The 16,572-nt window shown below is 37.4% G+C and overlaps 1 protein-coding gene across 1 annotated transcript in view; it reads left to right on the plus strand.

Moving 5' to 3' along the window:
• Dhc93AB (Dynein heavy chain at 93AB) overlaps window positions 1–16,095 on the plus strand; it is a 1,274,973-nt gene extending 1,258,878 nt beyond the window's left edge. The window contains exon 64 of the mRNA XM_090403805.1: window positions 15,847–16,095. Coding sequence (XP_090259931.1) covers window positions 15,847–16,095 — 249 coding nt within the window. The remainder of the gene's footprint in view (window positions 1–15,846) is intronic.
• Window positions 16,096–16,572: the final 477 nt, after the last annotated feature.

The following is a 16,572-nucleotide window of genomic DNA, read 5'->3' on the forward strand; positions in this document are numbered from 1 at the left end:
ATCCAGAATAAATGAGATGAATTGGTGGTGCTAATAGGAATAGAAGTAGCAGAGTATAGCATTTTTAGCAGGATAAGAAGGACAAATGCAGTGGTGGAGTACTGCTTATGATTTTTTATTTATTTGTATGGGGTTCTCCCCTGTCCTTAGGAGTTGAGCTCTCCTAGTGAGGGACTAAGTATGTATTTTATGACTCTTGATCCATGTGTGTCTTCACGGGGCCAGTTTGCCTGTACTGAGGGACGAAAAACCTGAGTTTCTGGGTGAAAAACCGTCCACCTCTGTATGAGACCACCTAACTCACCTTTAGTCAAAAGAGACCAGATAAAGGTTCCTCACATCACTGATGGGAATCAAACCCAGGTCTTTCCGACCAAATGGCTTCATCTATACCAACTGAGCTATGGAGGCTCAACTGCTTATGATAAGCGATGAATTGTGTTCCTCTCAGAATAGAGAATTTGGAGGGCAATGGCACTAATGCTTTTGAGAGCATATAGTGTGAGGTGGAGGTGGCTAGGACAGCATATTTAGTGGGATGTTGATATAAGCCAAGCAGCATAGAAGGTAAAGAGGAGGAAATGTTTATGAAATTGAGCTTTGCAAGGCCAAAAAGAATAACTGTTCTGGGAGATTTTAACTACAGCAATATAAATTGGAAAGATGAAACTGCATGTAGTGGTATGGGAATGGAATTTCTGGAATTCTTGAGGGACAGGTGTCATAGGCAACATGTAGTGGAAGGAGCACATGGAAACGATATGGATTTGGTCATCAGAATATTTGATTGTAACTGAGATGACATCTTTGTCCCCAGTTGGAGAGAGAGTGACTATGTAGTTTTGACCTAAAACAAGAGCACTCCTTGAATTAAGGAGTGCTCTTGTTTTAGTAATTGGATTGCCTTTTATAATAAAGTAACAAGAGTGGTTAATGAGGGAGGCATATTCTGCCATTTTTCTCTTATTTTACACCCTCTGTCCAAAAAGAAACCGAACTTTTCAAAAATAGAAGAAACTAGTGGTGCCACCTGTTGTATCTTTTTGTTGTCGAAAGTGGCAACCTTCATTAGTGTTGTATCAACTGTTTATTATTATTATTCGTGACACCTCCAAGGAGTCCGAAGACTCATCGCAGGAGGACACCTGCTGTACAACTCTCCGTCTCCACCACTACTGAACACCTCTACTACCAATCAACTACACCAGCGGCATCTATTGCCCACTACCACAACAAGTATTTTTGTCTGTAAATTGCGTGTGTTCTGAAGGGCCGATTTATCTATATAATCGGGATGAAAAACTCGAGTTTCCAGGAGAAAAAAACCCTGCTACCTCCATATGAGATCGGCTAACTCACCTTCAATTGAAAAAAATCCATATAAAGATTCCTCCCATCATGACAGGAATCGAACTCAGGCCTTTTCCAATCGAAGGGCACAATGTACCATCATTCTTCCAATTGCGCTACAGAGGCACACATTATGACATTTGTTTCATTAGAAACCAAGTTATAGTGCCAAGAGTGACAGTGTATTTTGACGAACTGTTGGAAAATGAGTTTCAAACAGAGAGCTGCGATTGACTTTTGTGTTAAACTTGGTACAAGTTTTACCAAAACACATCAAATGCTTCAAAAAGCATACAGTGATGAATGCTTATCCCATACTCAAGTTTACGAGTGGTTAAGTGATTTCAAAGTGATCGTGAGACACTTGAGGATGATGAAAAGCCGAGCCGTCCAAAAACTGGACTGAGTGAAGTTAATATCCAAAAAGTGCATGATTGCATCAAAGAAAACCTGAAATCGTCCGTGAGATTGATTGAAGATCAACTGGGGATTCCAAAATCAACTGTGCACAACATTTTGACCGAGAGTTTGGGCCTTCGTAAATTGAATTCGCAATTTGGTCCCCACAAATTGACCGACGACCAAAAAAATGTATCGAATTTAACACTGCAAGGACCTCATTAATTGTTTCGGGCTCATACAGAGCCCGAAACAAAGCAGGCTCATACAGAGTGCTGAGTGGAGATCACCAGAAGAGGGGCAGCTGAAAAAAAGTTGCTTGGAGAAGTCAAAAGTAAAGACAATGCTGATTTATTTCTACGATTCCATGGGCATTATCCACAAAGAATTCATTTCGCCTAACCAAAATGGTCAGTAGTGAGTTTTATCTCTAAGTTTTTAAGCGATTGATAGTGAGAATTTGTCGCGTATGGCATGAATACCGTGATTCGGGCACTGGTCACTTTTGCACGATAATGCACCATCTCATCATTCGAACATTGTGATACAGTTTTTGAGCAAAAACCAAGTTTGTGTGTTGGATCACTCACCGTATTCACGCACCCTGTGACTTCTTTCTCTTCCCCCAAATTTATTTACCGATGAAAGGAAAATGATACGACACCATTGAAAACGTTCAAGCTGCAGTAGCCACGACCCTCAACAGTATCCCAAAAACAATATAAAAAACTCATTTAATGAATTAATTGACCATGCTAAATGCTGTATCAAAGCTGAGGGAGAGTATATATAGACTGAAATAAATTATTTGAATAATTATAATTGGCCTGTGTTTTATATTCTATCAAAAGTTCGGTTTCTTTTTGGACAGAGGGTGTACAAAGGTATTTGTCAGGATACCACATGATGAGCTGATATTTAAGTTACAGCACATAGCTTTAGATCTCAGTTAGTGAATTGGATTGGGGATTGACTCTCTGATAAGTATTGGAGAGTTGTGTATGAGGATAGCAGAAGGTTACAGGTGGGGTCCCATACGGATCTGTATTGTTTTAACCTCTATATCAATGACATTGTCAGTGGATTGCAGAGAGATGTTCAGTTGTTTGCAGATGATGTGAAGCTCGGAAGGGTTATTGGTTATAGTGCAAATGTGCTGGCCCTTCAAAAGGATTTGAATATAAACTGGACAGATGAACAAATGAATGGGGATTTCAGTTTAATTCAGATAAATGTAAAGTCTTGAAGTATGGGAGACATCAATGGGAGGCTGCATACTCTTTGGGAGGAAGTGGGGTAGGCAAGGAATCTTGGGGTGATGATTGATAGAAACCTGAAATTCAGGTAATATATTGCAAAGGTGGTGAAGGTAACCTAGAGGATTACTGCAACACTGAGAAGGATGCTGAGAGATAAAAGAGTTATAATTCCATTGTATAAACCACACCCAGACCTGTTGTGCTTGGATTTGGTCTCCAGGATTTGAAAAAATTAACCTTGGAAAAAACGCAAAGATAGATAGAAAAAATATATCAGAACTCTACAATGTTAATTATGAGGACAGATTGAAAGAATGTAGGCTGCAAAGTTTGGTAGATATAGTACGCCCACACTTTCAAGAGCTTTGCTTGGCGACTTGCCAAGAATAGTCGATTTATGCTGAAATGGAGAAATGAAGGACATATGAATTGGTCGCCAAAATGCCAAATCATGTGCTTTATAGGTAAAATTTTCCAACTGTTATACAAGCAAAATAGTTAACACTTTAAAAACTACATTGATCATAAAAGAGAAGTTAATTTTCCAACATGTAATAATAAACAACTCATCCCACAATATGGAATGATTACCCTATTATCGGAATGAATTCTTCTTCTGTTGACATGCACAGAAGTGTCGAAGGGTCTCGTATCTGTGGGCATACGCTAGAAGAAGGAGAGATGATATGATTGAGACATTTAAACTGTTGGGAGGTAGTTACAGGGTTGACACTGGGGAGTGTTTTCGTTTTGTGGAACAGGAAGAAGGAGCAAGGACAAGGTGCCATCCCTGGGTGATGATAGCACAAATAGTGAATGAGATCAAGGAGATATGATAAACGTTGTGTTTTCTAGGATGGGACCTCCCACAATGAGTCTTGTGACTCCATGGAGGTTCTGAATCATCATCATAAAAATAATATTATTACTTACAAGACTTAACCAAAAAAAGACTAAACTTTTACTATAAAGACTTTATTGCTCATTTTACTACATTTTAAGCACTGTCACCTTCAAAGTGGTCCTCTCTACTGGTGATACACCATTCCTAACATTTCTTCCATTGTTGGAAAGCTTCCTGGAACACACTTTCTGTAATGGCATGCAGTTCTCTTATCACATTTTCCTGAATCTCCTCTGTGGTTTGAAAATGAGGGAGGAGATTCAGGAAAATGCATTAAGTTTTAAAGCTCCGATTTTAAGTTTGGAAAACAGGAAAAAGTCTGTTGTGGCAAAGTCCAGAGAATAGGATGGATGGGGCAAAACGGATGTCTGTTTTGCCATATAACTGCAAATTAGGAGCAATGCGTGAGCTAGCACACTGTTGTGGTGTAACATACAGGTGTGGTTTTCATACAATTCAGGACTGTTCCTGTGCACAACATCCCTCAAATGCACTAAAACTTCCTATTATAACTCTTTGTCTACTATCTGACCACATGGTACAAATTCATACGATGCCTTTCCAATCAACAAACACAAAAAATACAACAACCAACGTCACCTTGATCTTTGACTGACTCATCCTTTATTAGTGGAACTAGCTGTAGATCTAGAAATGAGCTTTTGTGTTTGTATACAAATGCTAGAAGTATAAGAAACAAGGCAGATGAAATGATTGCACTAATTGCGTCTGTTCACCCAAAGATTGTCGGAATAAGTGAGACATGGTTGGAAGAGGATGATATCCTGGCAGGAATAGAGATGGAAGGGTATGATGTGTTTCGTGAGGATAGAAGGGGTAAAAAGGGAGGGGGAGTGCTATTGATGATAGAGAAAGTGTTATGTCCATACAAAGTAGAGATGCAAGACGGAAATAGTGCCAGTGGTTTTGAGGCAGTATGGTGTGAGATAGAGGTGAATGGAATCAAATACTTGGTGGGATGTTGTTATAGACCAGGTAATGAGGATGGTGGTGATAGTGAAATGTATAGTCAAATTAGCCAAGCAAATAAGAAAAGGGTGATCATTATGGGTAATTTTAATTATGGCAATATAGACTGGAATGATGAGATAGCAACTGGAAGTAAAAAAAAAATCAGTTTCTTGAGTTTTTGAGGGATAACTACCTTAGACAGTATACAACAGAGGGCACACAAGGATTAAGCATCTTGGATTTGGTCATCTCATCAGATGATGTAATTATAAATGAGGTGTCAAATCATCCACCAATTGGTGAGAGTGACCATGAGGTGATTACCTGGGTGGTTCCCAGCAGTGCGAGGGCCCCTGCGAGAAAAGGGTATATGTGGAACTAAAAGGGGGGGGGTGATTATGAAGAGCTCTGGAGACAGCTTTCGGGTGTAGCGTGGAATGAGGAGTTTGCTGGAAAAGAGATCAATGCAGCTTGGGGGATTTCCAAAAACTATCTAGTAGATGCAATGTCTAAATGTATTCTAAGGGTTAAATAAGGTAGGTGTGAGATGGATGAATAAAAAGATTAAGCATGCGATACAGAGAAAAAGGGCATTGTGGAGGCAGCATAATGGAAGTGGAAATAACCATTTTCATGAGTTCTACAAAGACCAGGCAAGGAGGGTAACTTGGTTGGTGAGAGTAGCTAAAGAGAGGTATGAACAGCAGTTAGCTAATGAAGCCAAAAAGAATCCTAGGAAGTTCTTTCGATATGTAGCCAGCAAAAGAAAGAATGATTATGGAAGGATGACATTGATTGGAGGAAATAGTATAAAGACAGCTGTTGCAGAATGTGTGGTAGAGATACTTAATGAGCAGTTCATAAAAATCTTATAATCTTGTGAATGTGACTTCATGGAGAGATCAAGAGCAGTTGATGATGGGGAGAAGAGACTGACTGTAAGTGAGCAAGAGGTGTTTGAGGAGTTGAGTAAACTAGATGTAAATAAGATTGTGGGACTTGATAATATATCACCACGTATTCTGAAGGAATGTGCCAGGGAGTTCACACCTGCCTTGACATATTTTTAATACGAGTCTTGCACTTGGTCAAGTTCCTAAGGAGTGGAAGGAGGGAAATGTGCCACTTCATAAAGGAGGTGATCGAACTCAAGCATGAAACTATAGGCCTATCTGTATGTCAAGTGTTTGTGGTTAAGTTGTTGGAGAAGCTTGTGAGAACTAGGATCCAGAGTTAGGTTGACAACAGTGGTATTATCTTTGATGACAGCATGGATTTGTTAAAGGGAGTTCATGTTTTAGTAATCTACTTACTTATTACAATAAAGTGAGTGCTTCCTTGGACAGAGGAGAAAGATATACAGTAATATACTTGGATTTCGCAAAGGCTTTTGATAGAGTACCTCATGATAAGTCGACAGTCAAACTAGAGTAGATGGGGTTGGATATTAGATTAGTGCATTGGATTGGAGACTGGCTATCTGATAGGTATGAACAAGTTGTGTATGGGGGTGCGATATCCAGGAAAAGGAAAGTCACTAGTGGAGTGCCTCAGGGGTCTGTTTTAGGGCCATTACTATTTAACTTGTATATTAATGATATTGGCAAAGATTTGGATGGAGATATTCAGTTGTTTGCAGATGATGCAAAGTTGGAATGAATCATAAAGAATAGTGAAGATGTTGTGACCTTACAAGAAGACTTGAATAAATTGAGTGATTGGGCACGGAAATGGGGATGTGAGTTCAATGTTGCAAAATGTAAGGTTTTAAAATTTGGAAAACAAAGATAGGATGCAGAATTTATGCTTGGTGAGAATATATTGTTGGAGGTAGAGGAAATAAGAAATCTGGGGGTGATAGTGGGCGATGTGTCCCCTAAATCTAAAATTTAGGGGACACATTGCCAAAATTGTGAAGACAACACAAAGGCTTCTGAGAATGATGCAGAGGACACTGACGTGTAGAAGTAGGGAGATTCTTGTTCCATTGTATAAGGCTTTGATTAGGCCACACAAGGACTATTGTGCTCAGATTTGGTCACCAGATTTTCAGAAGGATGAAGAGATGTTGGAAATGATCCAAAGGAGACTGACTACGGTAGTTTCTGACCTCTTAAATGTCGAGTATGAGGAAAGATTGAGAAGATGTAATTTGCAGAGTCTGGTGGACAGAAGGAAGAGGGGAGATATGATAGAGAGAGACCTACAAGTTGGTAGGGGGTTGTTATAGGATCAATGGTGTAGAAGTTCTACAGAGAATAGTGGGAGATCAGGGGTGAACCAGAGGTGTAGAAGTTCTACAGAGAATAGTGGGAGATCAGGGGTGAACCAGAGGTGTAGAAGTTCTACAGAGAATAGTGGGAGATCAGGGGTGAACCAGAGGTCATCCCTGGAAACTGTATAAAGAGGGTGTGAGTAGGGGAGTGAGAGGGAGGTTTTTTCGTGCAGAGTTGTGAATGATTGGAATGCTTTGCCTGAGAGTGTGGTGTCTGCAAGGAGTTTGAGTGTGTTTAAGACACGGTATGTGTTTAAGACACGGTAGTTTCTGACCTCTTAAATGTCGAGTATGAGGAAAGATTGAGAAGATGTAATTTGCAGAGTCTGGTGGACAGAGGGAAGAGGGGAGATATGATAGAGAGAGACCTACAAGTTGGTAGGGGGTTGTTATAGGATCAATGGTGTAGAAGTTCTACAGAGAATAGTGGGAGATCAGGGGTGAACCAGAGGTCGTCCCTGGAAACTGTATAAAGAGGGTGTGAGTAGGGGAGTGAGAGGGAGGTTTTTTTTCATGCAGAGTTGTGAATGATTGGAATGCTTTGCCTGAGAGTGTGGTGTCTGCAAGGAGTTTGAGTGTGTTTAAGACACGGTATGAAGGGATGTGAGTGTGTGTGTGATAAAAGGACCTGTGTGTGTGATAAAAGGACCTCCGAGATGAGTCTTTGACTCCATGAGGTCTTGGGGTAATAATAATAATAATAATATTAACACTTAAACCACTCATAGCACAGTGTTCGGCTCATACAGTCCTCCCCGTATGCTTGGTTAAGCAATTGAAATGTCTCTGTAAAATTTTTACCAAGTTTGCAAGCAAAATTTCACACACACACATCTTGTTCTTCAAGCTCTTTCATTGTCACTTTATCACTAATCTGACGAACAGCTTGTGCCTGTGCTCACTTCAGCGATTGACAACTAATGCTCATAGCAGAACTGGGCAAATGGCAGTTTTTTGTCAAAACCTGCTGCCAGGTTCGCTCAGTAGCCACAATGTGCCCTCTGTGCTGGTTGGTGTGCTATTTAAAATGTTCAGTCTTTTTTTGAACATGCCTTGTATATCCACTGGGATGATACACCTTAGCATGTTGATCAGTCACTAATTCAATTATTTCTTTAGCTATCATCTTCCTGCCATCTGCATTCATCAAGCTATCCTTTCATAATCATTCTTCTTTTCTCACTTCAGCAAAAGAATCCTTTAGGATCAGCTAATTTTCTCACATAACTTAATTTTGCCTTCCTTACAGTGATGTCCATTCTTCTTTCCTGTACTGCTCATGACATTTCTCCTTAAAGTCTATTTATTTCCAAATCGCTTTGAGGAGTCACGGGATCTTGAAATCAAGGAATCTCTCATAATATACAGCTCCTACCTCATAAACTTACTCATCTACAAGCATGGTCTGAAAAGTTCTCGGCCTTGACCATAGGTGGCAACACTATTGCAAATGTTTTTTTTTCTAAGTTGTTATATCTGTCATAAGCTTCCATGTGAAATTGCAAGTCATTATATCGAGTAGTTTGTTTTATACAGCTGTCTGAAGCAAAAGTGTTGTCTGTATCCCTTGAAATGGATAGAATTGAGTATTGTGCTGTTATAAAATTCTTTGTAAAAGAAGGTTTAATGCGAAAAGGAATTCATTTGAAGTTCATAAAAGTTTATGGCACTCTTCTCCTTCGTTTTCGACAATTAAGAAATCGGCTGCTGAGTTTAAATGAGGCCATACCAGCCTTGAAGAAGAAGGACATCCAAAAAGTGTAACAACCAGAAATCATTGAACAAGTGCACGTTATGGTATTGGATGACCGGCGAGTCAAAGTGCGTGAAATTGCTGAGGCTATAGGCATTTCAAATGACCGTGTAGGATCTATTTTGCATGAAGAATTGCAAATGAAAAAACTTTGCGCAAGATGGGTGCCACGCTTACTTGCAGCAGATCAAAAACGCACTCGCATGAAAATCTCTGAACAGTGCCTGGCACGTTTTAACAAGAATAAAACTGATTTTGTGTGTCGATTTATTACTATGGATGAGACTTGGATTAACCATTACACACCAGAATCCAAATAGCAGTCAAAACAGTGGACAGAAGCCAGGTGTTCAGTGCCAAAGAAGTCGGTTCCATCAGCAGGAAAGGTCATTGCATTGATTTGGGATGCTAAAGGCATTTTGTTTATTAATTATCTCAAAAAGGGTAAAACAATAACTGGGGATTATTATTTAGATCTTTTAACCAGACTAGACGAAAAAATTCGTGAGAAAAGACCCGGTTTGCAGAAGAAAAATATCATCTTTCATCAGGACAATGCACCTACCCACAAAGGTGTTTTGGCAATGGGAAAATTAAGGGATCTGAACTATGAATTGTTGGAACATCCACCCTATTCCCCAGATTTGGCTCCTTCTGACTTCTATCTCTTCCCAAAACTAAAAAGCTTCCTTGCTGGTCAGCGTTTTTTTCTTCGAAGCAAGAGGTGATTGCAGCTGTAGAGGAGTATTTTTCAGATCTTATTGAGAACCACTACAGGGATGGGATAATGGCGCTGGAGCATTGCTGGAATAAATGTAATAGTCTTAAGAGAGATTATGTTGAAAAATAAAAATAATTTTGAAATTATAAATTCATTTTTTCATTGTTGGGCCAAGAACTTTTCAGACCACCTTCGTATTTAACTTGTGCGTGATTTTATTCTTCTACCTCTGGGAATGCAGTCCAGTACTACTTCTCTCATATTTTTTCTCTTTCAGTTTCTGATACCTGGTACTGTTCCAAACCTCTTTCCAAATCTGCAGGTTCAGGTATGCATCTCCTTCTTACCTAAAAACGCCACAGACTTTTATCTATCTATTTCCCAGGCTGACTCCATAATAACTCTCCTCAGCTGGGGGAGCTCCATTGGTTATAAGTGAATACTCTGACACTAATCACCAGATCTAACACTCTGAAATCCTGCTTCCTCTCCATCATTTGCTGTTTATGGTAATTATCCCTCAATAGTTACACAAATTCTATTTCCTTTCTCTTGCATATGTTCTTTCCTCCTACCCAGTTTCTTCTCTATGTGTACTTTCCTCCTACCAGTTGTATCACCACAGTTAAAATTTCCGATAATGATTACTCACCTTGCACTAAATGATCTGATGGCTAACACATTTCTTCTAAAACTTCTTTTGCACTTTTGATCTATAGCAGCAACTAACTACTGTATATAGTTTGTTCTGTTCACTTTGATTCTCACATGCACTTTCTATATTAATCAAGGTCCATGTCATCATTCATATCAGGCTAGGGATCTTGAAGTTTCACCACATAGAATGTTGAAATTCAAAGATCATATAGCAAAGAATACAACTCAGAGAATAACTGCGATGCTGAAATGAACTTTGACATATAAAGATAAGAAAGTCATTCTGCTCTCTTAGTTTCCATGGTGATTCTGATACAGTGGAGAGGAGAGTTTCAAAAATGATATCAGGATTATAGAATACTGATTATGAAGACAGATTGAGAATTTGTAGACTGCAGACACTAGCAGAGAGAAGAAAGAGGGATGATATGATTGAGACTTACAAACTTCTGAAAGGATTATACAGAATTTCAGTAGATGAAATTTTTCATTTTATGGAGGGCAAGGAAAGGACACAAGGGTATACTTGGAAGTTGGAATACTGGCAAGAAGAGAATGAGAGCTAGATGAATGAGTGGTGCATGAGTAGAACGATTGCTATTTGATATGTGTGTGTGTGTGTGCAAGAAGCATGAATGAATTCAAGAACAGGTAGGACAGCTGGTGTGTGTATACTATGGCCTCCTTTGATGAGTTCCTGACTCCCTGGAGGTCTCTCTTAATAATAATAATAACATATATATATATATATATATATATATATATATATATACCAAGCAATTTTATAAGCTAGGTTTTAATCCTTTTTCCCAAGTAAGCAACAGACAACTAAGTCAAGTTTGCGCCTGCACGTAGTGCAAGCCTGAGGCAACTCGTGGTAAAGGTGGAGTAAGCTCCAATCACTATACTTAGTATTTTCCCCCAATACAAAGCACATCCCCTTGCAGAGATATGCTTTGTACTCAGCATTAATAATAATAATAATAATATATACCAAGCAATTTTATAAGCTAGGTTTTAATCCTTTTTCCCAAGTAAGCAAACAGACAAGTAAGTCAAGTTTGCACCTGCACGTAGTCTGTTTGCTTACTTAGGAAAAAGGATTAAAACCTAGCTTATAAAATTGCTTGGTATCTTTAACATAGTATATACCCAAGGTAAAAAACTTTCTACATCTTACTCTCATCCTGAGATTTTTATTTAATAAGGTCAAAGCACCTTGTTGGAACTTGTTTAGGTAAAATTTATAAGCTCTGCATTACTTCAACTTTGGCATTTTTAGGTCTGGCTCCCACTGATGAGACCTCAATAAAGGTCGAAACCGGTCTGGGTAGTGGCCCTTGCCTTTAATGCATTATATCATACATCTCCACAAGGGGATGTGCTTTGCATTGGGGGAAAATACTAGTGCCTCAGACTTGCACTACATGCAGGCACAAACTTGACTTACTGGTCTGTTTGCTTACTTGGGAAAAAGGATTAAAACCTAGCTTATAAAATTGCTTGGTATCTTTAACATAGTATATACCCAAGGTAAAAAACTTTCTACATATATATATATATATATATTTAAAAGATATTTAATTACTAACAAACCGACAATAAGTTGGAAAACTTTAATGTACAACTAGTTTCGGCTTATTATGGCCTTCATCAGGTATCTTTGTAGGTAGAAGAAACAATAATAAAAGACTGAAGATATTAAGAAAACCAAGAAGCACAGGTTAATTGTATTAGATAATTAAAAATAACAACTGTTGTATTAAAATTCCAGTTGTTCTATTTACGTGCCATTGTTTATTGTATGCGTGGTAGTAGACTCTCGAGAACGCCAGTATTGAACAACAGCAGTATGGCTCTCAGGGATGTTATAGCTCAAATTACTGTTCAAATGCTCAGGATTAAGGACGATCTCCCTGGATTCCACTATCTTTCTTTCAAATTCATCCTTGCAACGGAAAATGTTTTCATATCTATCCCAGAAAACTGAATGACCTTGAAAATTATCATGAGGATTGTTAGAGAAGAGAACATGGCTGGATAAGGCCTTAGCATTTGATCTTTTATAGGAGATGTCTCTTTTATGCTCCTCCATGCGAAGTTCAACAGATTTATTACTTTGACCATAATAAGGAACATTACAGTCACACCATAGTTTATATAAACCAGGATATTTTAAATTATGATGCTTAGGTTTAGAATGGCTTATAAGAGTTCTGATTTTTGGAAGAGTGGTGAATAACATCCTGATGTTGTACTTTTGAAGGACTTTTGACAATTTTTGGGAGACTGAACTGATGTATGGGATTGAGATATTACTTTTAAAATTGGTAGTTTCTGTATTGTGGTGCCCAGGAGGATCTATAAGAAATTTCTTAATTGTTCTTTTATGATATCCATTTTGTTCAAAAATATGTGAGATGAGCTTCAAAAAGAAATTAATCACCTCTCACATATTTTTGAACAAAATGGATATCATAAAAGAACAATTAAGAAATTTCTTATAGATCCTCCTAGGCATCTATAAGAAATCCTAGGCATTTATATATACAGGGTGTTCGGGATAAATTTTACATATTTATAATTAATTATATTTTTCCGTAAGTTACATGTATTAACACACACTTCTCTTCATTTAAAAGTTTGGACCCTTCTTCATTCATATACAAGATGTCAGAAAGGATGGATAGCTGGAACCCACCTGAATCATGGAAGAGAATAACTTGTATCATGATGATTCGTGCCCGCCATCAAAATAAAGATATTACGACTGCTGCCCAATGCTCCATGAATACAGTAAAAACAATCAGGCATGAACTAGAGACTTGCAATGGTGACTACGAGGATGTAGCAAGAAGAAAGATCCCTAGCAGACGATCTGATTGCATTCGTACAGCAGAATTCCTCGCAAATCTGCAGGAACAGGTGTTGAAGAACCCTGGCATTGGAATTCGGGCTTTGTTCGTGGAGTTGCTAACTGTAGTCAAGCCCTGGATAACAAGGGTAGCCAATGGTAGGCCGTATGTATGGCAGCAGGATTCGGCCCCTTGCCACACCTCTGGGAAAAGTCAAAAATGGTTGTCTGAAAATTTCTACGACTTCACCAGTCCAAATGTTTGGCCTCCAAACTCCCCAGACCTTAACCCCATGGATTATTTTGTATGGGGCGCAGTTGAAAAAGACACCAATCGCACTTCCAGTAATACAAAAGCCCAGTTAATGGATAAAATTAAAACAGTTTTTGCGGCCCTTCCCAGGGAGACTGTAGCATCAGCTTGTTCGAGGTTCCGAAGCAGAATTGAAGCTGTGATCGATGCTAATGGTGGTTATTTTGAGTAAATCTTGTTGATAGTATTGTAATTAACTCTGCCTGTAATGTTTTTTTGTCAATTCATTAAATTTAATAGATACAAAGAAGATTTTCTTTTTCCTTACGAAACTGTCAAATTTATCCCGAACACCCTGTATATACATATATACATCCATTTATTCATTCATCTTTTCCTTTCATAAACAAACTGAATACCAGTCCTTTTAATCAATTTATTGTGTTACTGGTTTGCAATTTCAGTCCACTTTCTTATTTCCCTACTGTCATACAGCAACAACAGACCTACAATCTTTAATTTCTCATGCTTGTTTTTTTTTTCTTCTTCCTTCTTCCAGTAGCACTTGCATATCCACTTCTCCTTCATGCTTCATCTTTTTTTCCTCTCTGCCATACAACTGACCAGACATTTATCCAGTTGCACAAGTTCATGTAAGGATATTCTCTCACTGCTTGTAGTTCACTGTTCTTCTCATCTGTGACTGCTTTGATAAATATGATTATTTTTCTAACACACTTTCTCATTATTTTTATTTCTTTCATCACTGTTCACTCCTACATTTGCCTTATTTCTTTCTCTCTAGTATTCCCTTTTTCTGCATCCTTCGTTACTATCATTTTCACCAGTATTAAAACTTTCTTATAACATAACAGTCTTTCATTCTCTTCTGACAGACTCTTTTAAAACACTTTTTCTTGGCACAGTCTTTCAGTGTTATCATTTTCCTCCTTCACTAATGAATACATCTCACATATGCCAACATCTCACACCAAATGTTTCATATTAAATCTCTTAAACAGTGCTGAGTGCCATTATACAATACAATGAATTATTTAAAAGTACAGATATATAATATACCCAGTGGTGAGCTATAAGGGGCTCGCCAGAGCCCTTTGTTAAATTTTTTCAAATTTGTGAGCCCCTTGTTCTTCTTGTTTACTTTTTTATTTTTTCAAAAAAAAATTTTTTTTGAAACATATTAAGCGAAAAATTCATACAGTAACCTAACAAAAATTAGTCTATTCAGCATCGTATAGATTATTTGGAATTATTGTTTCAACTCCTCTATAACGAATGCCCCAAGTTTGAAAATAAAATAAGCGCATGCGCTATCTTTATCCTTGTCCCTTCTGGTGGCCAATCGTATGGTAAAATCAGTAGCCAACCAAATGTTTTATAAAAGATTTCATTCTTATTATATTTTGATAGTTAAAAAATGTTTTTCTTATGTAAGATAAATTAACACAGTTGATTGTGCAAATATTTCATGTTTAGATCATGAAATATTTGTTTAAAAATGATAGCCATTAGAGGTTGATTGTCCTCTCATACTTTGTGATTGGAATTTATACACAAGCTGTATTAATAAAAAATTTTGTGTGAAATACGTTTTTTTTTTTTTCTCTCGACGATGCAAGCCCTTCGTTAAAATTTCCATAGCTCACTACTGAATATACCACATACCACAATCTCACATTAAATTTACCTCCGTTGCACAGTTTGAAGAACAACAAAACAGTGTGCCCTTCAGCTGGAAAAGAATACGGTCTCAAGTTTGATTCTCATCCGCATGAGAGGAATCTATCTATCTATCTATATATATATATATATATATTTTTTTTTTTTTTTTTTTTCCAAAATTCATTTTTACTCGGTTGGAATATTATAAAAAAAGGTTTAATGACTATTACCGAGAGAAAAGATGACAAGATATATTTAAAAAAGATACTACTAGTTTACTAGTTTCGTTACATGAACATCCTCAGGTATCACAATCAAAGAAGTATATAAAAAATTACATAGACTTAAAATTGTACTAACAGAACAAGTATAAAAAACAGTAGCGTGTTTTTTTTCAAACACGCTACTCTTTTCATTTTGCATACAGGCAAATCAGCCAGAGAATTAATAGAGAAAAATACTATTATTTTGTGGTAGCTTGCAGATAGAGGATTAAGCAGCATAAAAAGTGGTGGATTGTGATCCATCTTGCTATGAGTTCTTGGACTCCTTGGAGCTATCACATAGTGGCAATAATATTAATATTAATAATAATAAATTTCACACACACACACACACTTGCTGATACAAAGAAAAAACAATCATGAATATAAAAAATTATAACAAGAATCATGATGTATATGAACATTTTATAACCTATATAATTTAGAAAACAAATCTGTTTTTTCATATTCAAGTTAACGATAGTGGATATTATGATTTATAGGGAGCTTGTTGGGATATCCAGAGCAGTTCAATCATTGATTCTTTACTGATGGAACTTTATTCACCCTTACCAGTGATTTATGTTCGAGGTGTACCAGCAGATAAAAAGGATTCTCGTCCTTTGTATGAATGTCCAGCGTATAGAACAAAGCAAAGAGGAAATACTTACATTTGGACCTTTCCACTACCTGCCAGAGATAAGGGTATCAAATGGATCTTGGCTGGTGTTGCTATTCTCTTTGAAGTCTAATATTTTTCCATTGTGTGATTATTATTTTTCAAGATAGTATATGTTATGAAACATGTTTTGTAAATTTAATAACAGTAACAGTGTTATTTAATCCATACTATTACTGATGGATAAAACAGGCATCTGGAATAATAATTAAATTATATTTACTTAATTAATACACTGGTATTTCACCTTAGCCTCTAAGGCATCTTTATAGGCATAAAGGTAAGGAATGTATGCGAATACAGATACACAAAGAGGAAGAAAAACAATAGAAAATATCGTGCTAGTTTCTAATTGTGCATTCAGCTGATAGTGTCACAATAACTGTTTACAAGATTTTGGGCAGTTTGAGGCAGTCATTATTCACTTAAATTGAGAAATGTGGCAATTCCAGCAACAGCCTTTGAGATTTAAATCTTCCTCTATTTAATAATTAAGCTTTCTTCCATTGAATGTGATAATCTGATTCAATAATATGTACTTGAGCAACAG

This window comes from Typopeltis vanoorti, chromosome 1, assembly GCF_054136105.1.
Source record: "Typopeltis vanoorti isolate ZY-2024b chromosome 1, IOZ_Tvanoo_1.0, whole genome shotgun sequence".
Lineage (NCBI taxonomy): Eukaryota > Metazoa > Arthropoda > Arachnida > Uropygi > Thelyphonidae > Typopeltis > Typopeltis vanoorti.